Below are 13,125 nucleotides of genomic sequence, written 5' to 3'. Positions count from 1 at the left end.
GGGTGTAAACATGGTTAGGCAACTCACGTATATAGAGGTGCGCAAACAATTGCATCATGTGCTCTATTTGGTGTTTGGCACTGATGACAGTTGGTAAGCTGCATAAAACCTCTGAACATTTTTTATTTTCTTTAGGAATTAAAAAAAAAAAAAAAAAAACATTAACAGTTACTGGAGGTTTTATGTTGCTAACTTATTGTTGTCAGTAGCAAACACTGAATGGAGCACTTGAGACCATTTTTTTTTTTTGCACACCTCTGTATCTCCATCCTTACCTCATCCCTAGAGCGATCATAAATAACCGGTGCAGAAATACTGATAGCCTCCATCCGTGGGGTAATGAGTGATGTGGGTGTTACAGGAGTGATGGCGGGGCTGGGTTCTGATGAAAGGATGAGGTCCCTCTCTGGACTGTCCAGGGAAACTTCATCTGTAGCTTCTAAAATGAGGAAATATAACATTCAGTGCCATGTATAGTTTAAAAGTACAAATGCAAAATATTCTTAAAATGGGCATATCCAGCAGACATCGCTGGCAGAAAACGGACTATAAAACAGTCAAATAGAAAATAAAGTCCTTTCAAGACCAAACAGGATCAGTGAAACTGGGCAGATGTACATTTATGTGAAAGCACAGGAGTGATAGTTGCCCAGTGGAAAAGCACCCTTTCACACAAGAGTGATAGTCGGCTAGTGAATGAATATGAAGAAAAGAACAAAAAAGATCCAGCGCTCCAAAGCAGACCTTTTTAGCCTAATCAATAAAAGGCTCCTTACATATCAAAAAAACATTTGGATGCTTTTATTGAAAATATGTCCGACGCGTTTCGTCGCATAACAGCGACTTTTTCAAGTGACATAAAACACAATTACTGACCTTATATACTATCATAAACTAGGTCTTACCTATGTGACAACTGCTACTCGTTCCGGCAGCCGTAGCATGACTTCCGGTACACGGGGGAACCTGTGGAGGGCTTCTGGTTCATGTATAATACTTCCGGATTTAATCCCCACACTCGGTTCCTACCAGTGTAATGCATTGCTGATTTGGTCATGTGACAACGCTAGTCACATGATCTCCCAGCGTCGGACGGAATGACGTCAAGACGCTGGGAGATCATGTGACTAGCGTTGTCACATGACCAAATCAGCAATGCATTACACTGGTAGGAACCGAGTGTGGGGATTAAATCCGGAAGTCCTCCACAGGTTCCCCCGTGTACCGGAAGTCATGCTACGGCCGCCGGAACGAGTAGCAGTTGTCACATAGGTAAGACCTAGTTTATGATAGTATATAAGGTCAGTAATTGTGTTTTATGTCACTTGAAAAAGTCGCTGTTATGCGACGAAACGCGTCGGACATATTTTCCATAAAAGCATCCAAATGTTTTTTTGATATGTAAGGAGCCTTTTATTGATTAGGCTAAAAAGGTCTGCTTTGGAGCGCTGGATCTTTTTTGTTTTTTTCTTCATATTCGTTTATACACAGTCGCATACCCACCCAGGGATGTGACAGATCCTTGCATGCTCTCTGCATCGTTTCCTTAACTCCGGATTGGAGAGAAAACTTGGATTAAGCCTTCCAGGAATAACTGCATTTTACATACAACGCCTACCAGGACGTGGAGGTGTAAGGTGGGAGGTCTCATACGAGGTCCACCCACCTACGCCGGGTAAGTCCCGTTTCTTCATTTACTGCAGCATTATTGTATTGGAGTGGGTGGAGCGCCGTCTTACATCGGTTAGTGAATGAAGGTGGAGAGCGCCAGAGATCTCTCCCAGCTGCCCGCCTCCACTCAATGTGAACAGGCAGGTATTCATAGAGGACGACTGCCTGTTCACACAGAGCCAGAAATCTCTGTTGCTTCATTCCAATGAGCTGAGAAGACGTAAAACTAGTAACTAATGAGCAATTTCCCCACTGCTACTCAGGACAGACTGCTGTTAAAATTGCTAGTTTGAGCGATTTTTCGGCCGATAGACTGTGTAAATGTGCCACAGGGTTGGCAAGATACAAGGCAGAAAGAATAAAGATATGATATATAATGGAGTGGAGTAACCACCATACTTTTTAAACTAAAATGCAAACCGCTCAGACCTCGGCAACAAGATGTGTCAGGCATCCAAACTACAAGTTCTGCCCTTTGGTATGCTAGTAAAATGTAATCCTGCTTTTAACCAGTAACCACTGAAGATTACTATGTAACCCAGGGTAAAGTACAGGACTCCGCTGTAACTAGAGCACAGTCACCAGCTATATTAGGCAGGGTGTTTGAGTTTTTAAGTTGAGATAAAGAGATGGTCATTACGGCCTTACATGAGGGGGTACCCAAAAGAAACAAGAATCTCCTTCTGGTGGGCGAGGCATTGGGCATTGGGCAGTACAGGCTTGGGTTGCTAGCTAGTTGTCTGCTGACCCTTCTCAGGCGGTACATCAGCCCACATTGTTGGGGAAGGTTGCGTTAACTGCAGCGATTTTTTTTTTGGCCTATATTGTGATGGATGATTCATGCAATCAATGTATGAACAATACTCATTGTGTCTTTGATGTGAGAGGGGCAGTGCACTCAGGATTGGTCAAACAGCCAACCAAAGTTTTTATGTGAAAGTTTTGTAAAGGTTGTGTCATGATGTACGGAGAGCGTTAAGCAATGTTTGATGAAAAACGACATGACACCCTTGTGATTTTTTTTTCCTACATTTCCTCGGGTTAAATTAGAGCTCAAAAAGGGAAACTTTTTTTTTGCTGATGTTGAAGAGGGGAAACAAAACGGCAGGTACTAAAAGACACCAACAACTAGTTTAAAAAAGGCTTAGAGCAGTGGAAAAAATGTTTGAATAGATGTACTGCTTCAAATGGAGAGTACTCTAAAAAGGAGAATAATGTTTCTTTTTGGTACCCCCTCGTAACCCTGCCCTATTATGATCGGCATAATGGAGCAAACCCAAGAAGTTTGAGAAATCTACCTCTTCTTTCGTTCCCAAACACTGCTCTGTGTGGGCTGTGCAGCTTAGACAGTCCCAGCACTCAGAAGGACTGCCACTGTGCAGACTTCCTAAGCTGTGCCCTTAGAGACCAGGCAGAGTGCTTAAAACACTCTGCCCAATCAGAATATCATCAGTGGCTGGAGAAAACAAGAATCTGAACAAGCTGTCCAGCCACCTGTTACAGCAAGGACAATGCTGGAAGTCTGGAGACACGAGTAACCTACCGGACATCAGGCATGAAGGATTAAACCACACACTGCCCTAGATGAGTAGGACTCTTGATATTATCCCTATCTCTGCACTTGACCTCCAGGGATTGTGTTAAACGTCATAGGAATGCAAACAGTATCCCCTTCTCAGTCCTAGACTACCTGGGTTGTCATTAACTCTTTCCATGACCTACAGCACCAGCAAAGTTGATAACCCTGTTCTGTGCCTTAGACCAGTGTATCTCAAATCCAGTCATCAACTACCCCGACAGATCACAATATGAAGGTATATCACAGGTGTTCTGTCTATGGAAATCTCTGAAGCACTGACAAGTACGTCACTTGTGCAACATTAATGAAATCCTGAAAACATGACTTGCTGGGTAGATCAGACTAGAATTGAAAACCACGGCTCTGGCAGAAATCCCTTCTCTGCTACAGACTACCAGAGTTGGACATTAACCCTTTTACTGCTCTAGATCACCAGGGTAAGGTGTATGGAGCACCAGGATCAGCACAACGAAGGAGCAGAGGTAATTCCTAGTGCAGCTGCTATACTCCAGCGAGCAGCACCAACCATTCAACTGCTTGTAGACAGGGAATCTGGTGATTAGGCCACTGATGACCTAGCCTAAGGCTAATCAATGGAAAATCCCTTTAAATGGTTCTGTAATATACCACTAGGTTGCTCCTTTATTTTCCTATATGTATAATCACTTTAACAACAAAGTATTTAAAAAGTTACCAGCAAAGAGATCTTCCCGGTCATCACTTAGAATAACTTCTGTCTGTTTGGGGCCATTAGAATTTGTACTAAGATCTTCTGTAGGAAGACTGGCAGGCTCAGGAGAGGATGGACTGGACTAGAGAACAAGAGAAAAAGAAGAAGAAAAAAAGTTAACACACTATTCCATGGAGGTTTGTGCCCATCAAGCAGCTGAGTCCATGCTTTTCATAGTAGCAGCAAAAAGGAAATCATGTTTAGTGTCAGCACTTTCCATTTCCTAAACATGAAATTGTAACAATAAGCAAGGAAACGTTATCAGGTCACAATCACGACACCAGCTAAAAACAACACCGCTCCCAGCAGCATCTACAGAACACAACTGCAGCGTAGGATAGACCCCATGCATAACATTACCGACTAAGGAGCCAATAAGTCACGTACATCATATCTGCTTACAGTGGCATCCCCATCTGGTAAAGTGTCAGTATACTGCTAGGATATGCCATCACTGAGGCACCCCAACCACTGGCTGTAGAAGCTTGGCGCTGCTCTGCAGGGAAAACCTGGTGAGCGCAGCAATAAAACGGCAAGATAACAGAGTGCCAGAAGTCAGATCCGCACCTTAATGAAGCAATGGCGGAGCATAGTGATATGGCACTCTTAAAAAGTTGGGAGTAATGCTTTTCCAAAACTACTGTGAAAGGCTGAGCAAAACCTGGCATGAACAAATCCTGCAGTATTAAATCATTCATAAATGTAATGGGCATGGACCTTCGTTGGGCTGGATTCACATAGCATTTAGGTCAAGGTTATCCCGACAATTGGTGGGTATGGTATTGTTTAAGGCCAGCTGGGCTCCTATGAATGGGTTGGTGTATATCCGCTCCGAGAAGAGCCGCATGACGCGCCGGATCCAGAGAGATGAGTATAGGGTCCGATTCCGCTGCGATATTTAGCAGCCGGATCCGATCTGACCATGGACAGGAGGCTTTATTCTTCTGGAAGAAGAGCCCAGAAGAAGCAGTGGAGGTTGCAGCCAGCAGTCTGGATGGGGTGCTGCTCCCCGGACTCTGTCCTGTATTGTCTGCCCACAAATACCTGCTTTTTATATTTATCTGGTCACCTAGCAAAATGCAAGTGAATCCGCGTCCATATGCAATGTAATTGCGCACGCACTGCAGAACGAAAACATCCATAGTGATCAATGGAGTGCATACAAGCGGAATAGGTGGTAAAATAGAACATGCCGCGTTTTTTTTTTTTGAGTGAGCGAATTGGCGAATGTCAATGTATTTGAATGACCGCGTATCACCATGACCGCGATTCAGATCTGTTCAGGTCAAAATAGCCTAAGCCATACTGTAGATGTGACCTCTGGTGCAGTTTAAGGGTTACTAAATGGAATAAAGGAATAGATGGCATGATTAGTTAGATTAAACTGTAGATTCCGATTTAGAAGTAAAAAGTTTAGCAATGTAAGTAGAACTCCATAACCCAGCCGAATCTACGATAAGAGCACAGCCTACACAATAGGATGCACTGAGACTCCACAGATGGATTGTGCTATAAACATACTGCAGATAAGGCAGCGTTTGCATTATTTTTAATCAAACTTGGAGCAGATCCCAAGAAGAAAAAGAAAGGAAGGGTTTTGGCATCGGTTCCAGCTTGCCTTATGCAGTTTCACTACAGGAGGTCACAAAACCCAGGCCTCATACACATCCTAATTGCACTTTAGTGTTTAAGTTGCATTTTTAAAACTTTACTTCTTGGGTAATCATTTTTTTTTTTTTAGAGAATATCAGGCAATATCCCAAAAGCTACCTAAAGGCACAGTACATTCCTGCTTAAACAAAGTCTTTGGTGGGGTGTAAGTGAGCGATCTTAACTATTGTAATTGTGCAACTTCATGAAAACTTCTATTTTCCATGGAAAACAGCCAAAATTGCAAATTTGACAAATTCTGCAGAATCTAAAAAAATTCTGAATCACAAAAAGCAGACAAATTCGTCTTAGACTGACCACTGGAGGTCATGTCTTACTCCCTGCTGCTGACCTAGAGATCATCATGTACATCAGTCCACATCCTCAATGGGACTGAACACCATTTCTCCATCTCACATATACATTAGCACCAATGTTCTATAAGGGCAATTAACCTATTAGTAGATCATGTGTGTGTGTGTGGGCAAACAGTGGTGAGGGGCAGAGAGGGGGCAGGAGCCCAGTGCACTGCTCCTGTCCTGCCTCCTCCCCTTGCAGAGAGGGGCAGCGTATATCGGCCGGGCGTGAAAACCCAACCGATATACGCCCGTCTGAATAAGCCCTAGGTTTGGTCTCTTAGACCTCAGTAAATAGGAGTGTGAATTTAGAAGAATTACAATGCCCTTGGTGCATGGGGACGGCAGATTTTACCTGTGGCATCACCATGAAAGAATACCAAACTTTCTGGAGAGTTTCACAAAGTTTCATTCTGGACACTAAACATATCAGTGCAGATACCCAACAATCTACTGTACCAAGTGTAATTCAGAAGGAAAAGGTTGTCCATGTTGGAGGTGACCACAAGACTGTATATGGCACTATAAGAATAATCGTGCAAACCCCAACCCCACTGGGCAGGTTACATTCCACGGCTAAACTCCACGGTATGCATTGAGTATAAGTCACCTTCCATGTCCTCCAAACACTTGTTTGGCCATCAGCGACTCCTCCGGACCTCTCTGCACTCCTACATGCCTGACCGAGTGTGCATGCCCTTTCAAAAGGGAGAGGGGGAAATCCACTGACACAAACCACTGGCAGCCAATCATCAAGTAGGAGAACAAAAGGACCAGTAGTGTTAAAATCCAATACACTTGCCCTTTCTGCCCCCCTACATCTGCCCTCAGAGGTGTTCATGTAATGTGTATGGCCACTGTTTAAAACCCAACACAATTTACTGTCTTTTCTTTTGCGTTTTCCAATTAACACTAATTAGCGCCACTGTAATAAGTCGGGGGATTTCCAAAACTTTGTTAGTGAGGACAACTTAATATTGCAAAAAAAGATAGGCTTTCACTAGCGAAGAGCACAACGCAGTCCCCGAGCCTGAATATTTAATTATCAATTAAAAAGCAAGCAGCTTTCCAAACATTTGATTACTGGAGGATTTCTGCAGCGTTAATGAGCTGTTATTCTGGGCCGTTACTTAGTTTTTCTTCCATTTGTGAAAAATTATTAGTTTAAAGTGTATTGTTTGTCAACATGTACAATTTGTGTCTTGTACATTAGGATTAGTTCATTAGGCGGGGCTCACGAGAGCGTTAGTTAATAGTGTATTACATGTGCCGTGTACATGCGTATAATACGCGGTGAATGGAGTCCGTGAAACTACATTCATTTCATTCATCCCTTCACACCTGCATATATTCATTGCCTATAAGATGCGCATAAAAAAAAAAAAGAACGCAGCTTGTTCTATTTTAACGTGTATTACGCATGTTAGAGCCATATTGTTCTCTATGGGCATGTAATAAATGCTGTCTATATGCAACTCCACTGCATATGTGCGGTGTATATCAGCAACAGAGTGGGAAATAAAAAACAAACAAGGCGTTTTAAACCAACTCAGGCCTAAACCTATATGCTGAGGCTAACAATTTAACCAGGATGCAGCATCTTTACTTTCATTTTTTCCTCCTTACTTAAAAGGGTTGTCCCGCGGCAGCAAGTGGGTCTATACACTTCTGTATGGCCATATTAATGCACTTTGTAATGTACATTGTGCATTAATTATGAGCCATACAGAAATTATCAAAAGTTTTATACTTACCTGCTCCGTTGCTGGCGTCCTCGTCTCCATAGTGCCGACTAATTTTCGGCCTCCGATGGCCAAATTAGCCGCGCTTGCGCAGTCCGGGTCTTCTGCTCTCTTCAATGGAGCCGCTCGTGCAGAATGCCGGCTCCGTGTAGCTCCGCCCCGTGCCGATTCCAGCCAATCAGGAGGCTGGAATCGGCAATGGACCGCACAGAAGAGCTGCGGTCCACGGAGGGAGCAGACCCCGGCGGCCATCTTCAGCAGGTGAGTATGAAGACCGCCGGGATTCAGGTAAGCGCTGTGCTGTTTGTTTTTTTAACCCCTGCATCGGGGTTGTCTCGCGCCGAACAGGGGGGGGGGGGGGGGGGGGGGGGGGGTGTTAGAAAAAAAACAAAACCCGTTTCGGCGCGGGACAACCCCTTTAAATAAGAATTCAGTTTTTTTATTTTATTTTTTTTTTTTATCTCCACACGTCGCTGTCCGAGGATTTTGCGAGAAGAGTTGTCTTTTTCAATGGTACAATTTAAATGTACCATATAACTTACTGAAAAACGTTAAAAATTCTAAGTGGCATGCGATGGAAAATAAACGCCATTACGCCAACTTGGGGAGGAGAAGGTCTCGTTTCTATGATGTACACTGCAGCAAAAAGGAGATGCATGATACCTTTTTTCTAGGGGTTAGTATGATTACGACACCAAATTTTTATATCTTTTTTTGCTGTACTACTTTTTTAAAAAATTAAGTATTTTTGGAAAAAAAAAAAAAAAAAAAAAGAGTTTTCTTCTGCCATCCTCTGACAGCCATAACTATTTTCCAAATGAGGGCTCGTTTTTTACAGGACGTCCTGTAGTTTTTATTGGTACAATTTGAAAAGACATTTGTACTCCATCTATTAAACTTCTTAGAGGCGGGGTGACAAAAAGAAAACAAACAAAAACAAAAAACACAATCCTGATGTGTATTTTTCTGAAGGCCCCTGGCTGCCATGGTAACTGAACAGCACCCCCCCTATCCCAAACACATAGGCAGGGGGCAGTGATATGCACATGTGACAGGCATTCCAGTACGCACATGTATGTAGTATTCTGGAAGGCCACGGCACTTCAGAATAAACACACTTTAAAGTTTGACTCCAAAGGCACAGCAAGTCAGGACAGCTCCCTCCCTACATGATGCAGGCGGGAAGAGGCAGGCGCAGCGCCAATCCCCTGACTCGGAGTGCCCTTCTGAGGCAAGCTACAAAGTAAATTTATTCTAAGTGCCAACGTGTTTCAGACCCCCCCCCCCCCCCAGCATACATGAGACTGGTCATACCTGCACATGGTCATGCCATCCCTAGTTTGGAGCAGCATGAACCTGAGGACAGGTTCCCTTTACGAGTAACATACTGTCACTAAATAAATCAATATTACTAATATTAACACTATATGAGGGACAGATTACAACCCCAGATCATGACAACATAATGCCATCATACGGTTAAAAGGAGGGGGGGGGGGGGGGGGAGAGCCACACACTATACAAAAGACCAATATTACCCCCATACAGTGGTAGGCACCAGCTCTACAGAGGGCACTGCAGACCATATAAGTGGTATTATAACCAGTGATCACAGGCACCGTCCTCCGACTGGGGTTTGTTCAGTATCTCAACCAACGCAGATGCCATCATGCTTTCTCCTGTTTACAAGTTGTCTGCAGAATTTGATATTTTTGACTCCTCAATTTCCCAGCCACCAGCCTTTGTTTTCCAAACCTACATAAAGCTTTCCACCCAGTAATAATACCTCATGGCTTCAATTAACTGTTAATGCCCCTGATGGCCTAAACTAACTCATAGGGTGCCATTACACAAGTGCTAGTGGCTATTGCTAGCATGCATGTGTTTCCAACAATTGCTGGGCTGCACTTGCAACCCCCCCCCCCCCCCCCCCCCCCCCCCAAGGACCCAGAAAGACCCCTATGACCGAGGAAGAAATCCTAAATCGAGAAAATCCTTAACATTAACTGGCAGTGCCAACCACCATGCCCAAATCTTAGCAACTGAAGACATTCTGATTAAAGGCTTTACAGCTCCAATGTCGGAAGACGTTCGGCAGGGTATTCTTACTGTAGATTACTGGCCGCTCTGTTGTCGGGGGCCTCTCCAGCATGTCACATACCACATGCCAGCCAGCAGATGGCGCCATTGTATAAGGGCAGAAAGAGAAAGCCCCCTAGGAAACTCTGAATCCAAAATTGGATTGCAAAGGGTTAAGGTGCAACCAGTGCCCGACTGTAGGAACTGCCAAAGACTTCCAGGACAATTTTCCACACAAAGAATGCAAAAAAATCCTGTCCTAGAACCGCGGTGTTACAGGATTGAGAGGTCTTATAGGAGCAGATAAATATGGGGAGATAATAGGTTGGGAAACTCAAAATGAGCTCGGAGAAAAACATGCACCTCCCTCCAAAATGTGGGCACTTCAGGGCGGGACCATACAAAAAGTAAAACTGTGCCATCAGCCTGACAGCGACATAGTGGTCAAAGGCGGAGACTCTTATACTTGTAGGCACACCTGGGGCATAGCGTATCCTATGAAGATATATCAAGCACTGACTACAGTTGAGCAGTAGCAACGCTCCTCCTCATCCCAATCCACAGATAATTCAGGCATCTGCCTGTGAGGGGAAAGTAAATAAATGGTGGGGGGGAATACCTAGAGCGCATTTTGATAAAAACTATACTATAGACTTTAAATGGGTTGTCTGGTTACTGGATCGTCCATCTTCAATAGGACCCCTGTGTGAAAATAATATACAGATGGCACACTTACCTCTCCATGGCCAACGGGATCCAGCGCTGCAGCATTACCACCCACTTTCCTGGTATTGGCGCTCACATCCCGAGCTCCATGATGCCAGGACTTAAAGAATGTAACACTGCAATCTTTCATTGGCTGCAGCAGTCACATGACTTCCTGTGACCTCTGTCACAACAAATCCCAGGACTGCAATGGGCTTCAGCGCTGGATCCCTGGGAAGGGGCAAGTATATCTGTTTACTTTCTCACACGGGGGGACTATTTAAAAGGGGTTATCCAGTAAGGCCGGCTTCACACCAGCGTCAAAAATTGTACAAGATTTGTGTGTTGAGACGCACAGACATGAACGGGGTCATACACATGAGTGATGTTTCCCTTCATGGCACCATGATGTGATGCTATGCAGGAAACACATCGCAGCATGTTCTATCTTGTGTGTGACCTGGCATCGCCGGCCTCATTGAAGACAATGGGAGAAACTCTGCAATCCTCTACTGCAACAGTCGTGGTGGGGGATTCCCCGAAGTGATGCGGTTTTGCCATGAAAATGCCTCATCCTCTGGGATTCCACATGGATGGTGAGTGCAATATGGGGGAGGGATTCACGGCCCCATATCACGCTCGCCCGTGTGAAGTTAGCCTGACGTGACACCCCCTTTATGCATCGTCGGCCCTGCAGCTCTTTAAGCCGTCCTAACTTTAGTCCCCGGCCGAGTCTTCTTGTTCCGGTATTGTACAATTTATGTCTTAGAATGGCGTGTCTGAAGCCTAACGGTCAGATCTGCTGGATTACTGTATGCCGGATTAGTAAACCGAGAATGTGCGCTGTTTGTTAACAATTTGCGTGCAAATCCAAATTTGCTGAGACTCTTCTTTTAGTCGTTTGGTTCACCAAGAGACCCTCGGGCCCAGACAAAGATGGCCGAACTGCTTCTCACTACCTGATGCACTAGTAGTAGAGATGAGCGAATATACTCGTTTCGAGTAATTACTCGATCGAGCACCGCGATTTTCGAGTACTTCCGTACTCGGATGAAAAGATTCGGGGGGTGCCAGGGGCTGGAGGGAGCCCCCCCCTCTCTCCCTCTCCCCCCGCACTCACCCACAGCGCCCCCCAAATCTTTTCACCCGAGTACGGAAGTACTTGAAAATCGCGGCACTCGGGCGAAAAAGGGGCGTGGCCGAATAGGTTCGCTTATCTCTAACTAGTAGCCTTCACCGAATGGCCAGCACTGCCCACAAGAGCTGCATGCGTCGTCTTAGGTCTACCGATAAATAATAATGCAGTGTGCACATCAGGTAGTCAGAGAAGCGGGCGGCCATCCTTGCCCAGGACTGGTAGGTCACTTTAGGAACAATTACACAGAGTCCCAGAAGTCAGACTGGGTTCTATTTGATTTTCATTCTTAAAAACCTAAAGGCAGAAGGAATCTTCTAAAAGCTGCATGCTTCTTATCCACGGCCCGAGCACCGGCTCAGTATCTTTAAGACAGACACTGGCCTTTATTCAGGAGGCTGGAGGAAAACGCGGGTAATGAAGTCAGACTGATAAATAATTCAGAGCGCCAACCACCTTCAGCATTATACAGCACTTTGGGTCAACTCCCTGCGAATCAGACTGCGCCGTAAGACAGAGGAGACGACGGCCGGAGGAGCAGACTCTTTACTGAACTATTACATTACTGTCGTCATTCATAAGGAAGGCCTATTACTGACTGCTGGACACATGTCCGGCGTTGGTTCACACGCTGCATGTGTGAAAGTAATAATGCATATAGATGAGCGACGTAGTGAGGACAACGGCCGCTGGAGTGTGGATCACAGCAACCAGCGCACGTGTGTCCAGCCTAAAGTGAAGAAGAACCGAGAGCACTCGGGGTGATGGTTGGGGAGAGTTCACACAACGCTATAGTATCGGCTATGTGGCTACACTGGGGGCTCCATGACAGCTGCCGAGAACAGAATGCGGCGGAAGCCCCAACCGGAACCAACGGGGCCATTCACTTCTGTGGGGCAGACACCTCTTTGGGGTCCGTTTTACAAGGTCCTCCTTTGTTTCCGTTAGGTTTAGAATAGAGAACAGTTGACTGCGCCATTCTCAGGGCGGTGGAGTCAGTAAGCCAGACCTCCGACTCCTTCATACACCACTTATGTTCAAGTGAGAGTTACCTGGATTAAAATGGTAATCAGGCATTTCATCACCATTGGGCCGATTTCACACAGCAGGATTTATGTGTTGCAAGACGCACAAATATGAACCCCATTCTATTGAATCTATCTTTGGCGGCCCTCACATCATATCGCCCATTGTTATCAACGAGGCCGGCGGCAGCATCGCACCGTGTGCTAGGTGCAAGTGAGTGCAATGCCGGGTTTCCTACTGAAAACACAGACGATGGAACACGCCACGATTTCTTTCCTGCATGATAGTGCAAGAAAACATTTCTCAGGTGTATGACCCCATTCAAAAGAATGGGGGTTCATATTTGGGTGTCTCACATCGCACAAATCTCACGCCATTCTCTGTGTGATGACAGTCCTACGTCTACTGACTGAAATAAAACGGATTACTAGTACTGAAAAAACAGGTTCAGA

The 13,125-nt window shown here is 45.1% G+C and overlaps 1 protein-coding gene across 1 annotated transcript in view; it reads right to left on the bottom strand.

Moving 5' to 3' along the window:
• SNX2 (sorting nexin 2) overlaps positions 1–13,125 on the bottom strand; it is a 48,663-nt gene that overhangs the window by 27,673 nt on the left and 7,865 nt on the right. The window contains exons 2-3 of the mRNA XM_066603117.1: positions 3,945–4,062; positions 276–439 (exon numbers count right to left, since the gene is read on the bottom strand). Coding sequence (XP_066459214.1) covers positions 276–439; positions 3,945–4,062 — 282 coding nt within the window. The remainder of the gene's footprint in view (positions 1–275; positions 440–3,944; positions 4,063–13,125) is intronic.

Source organism: Eleutherodactylus coqui, chromosome 5 (genome assembly GCF_035609145.1).
Source record: "Eleutherodactylus coqui strain aEleCoq1 chromosome 5, aEleCoq1.hap1, whole genome shotgun sequence".
Taxonomy (NCBI): Eukaryota; Metazoa; Chordata; class Amphibia; order Anura; family Eleutherodactylidae; genus Eleutherodactylus; species Eleutherodactylus coqui.
The sequence above is the reverse complement of the archived record's forward strand: the minus strand, read 5'-3'. Positions and strand labels throughout refer to the sequence as shown.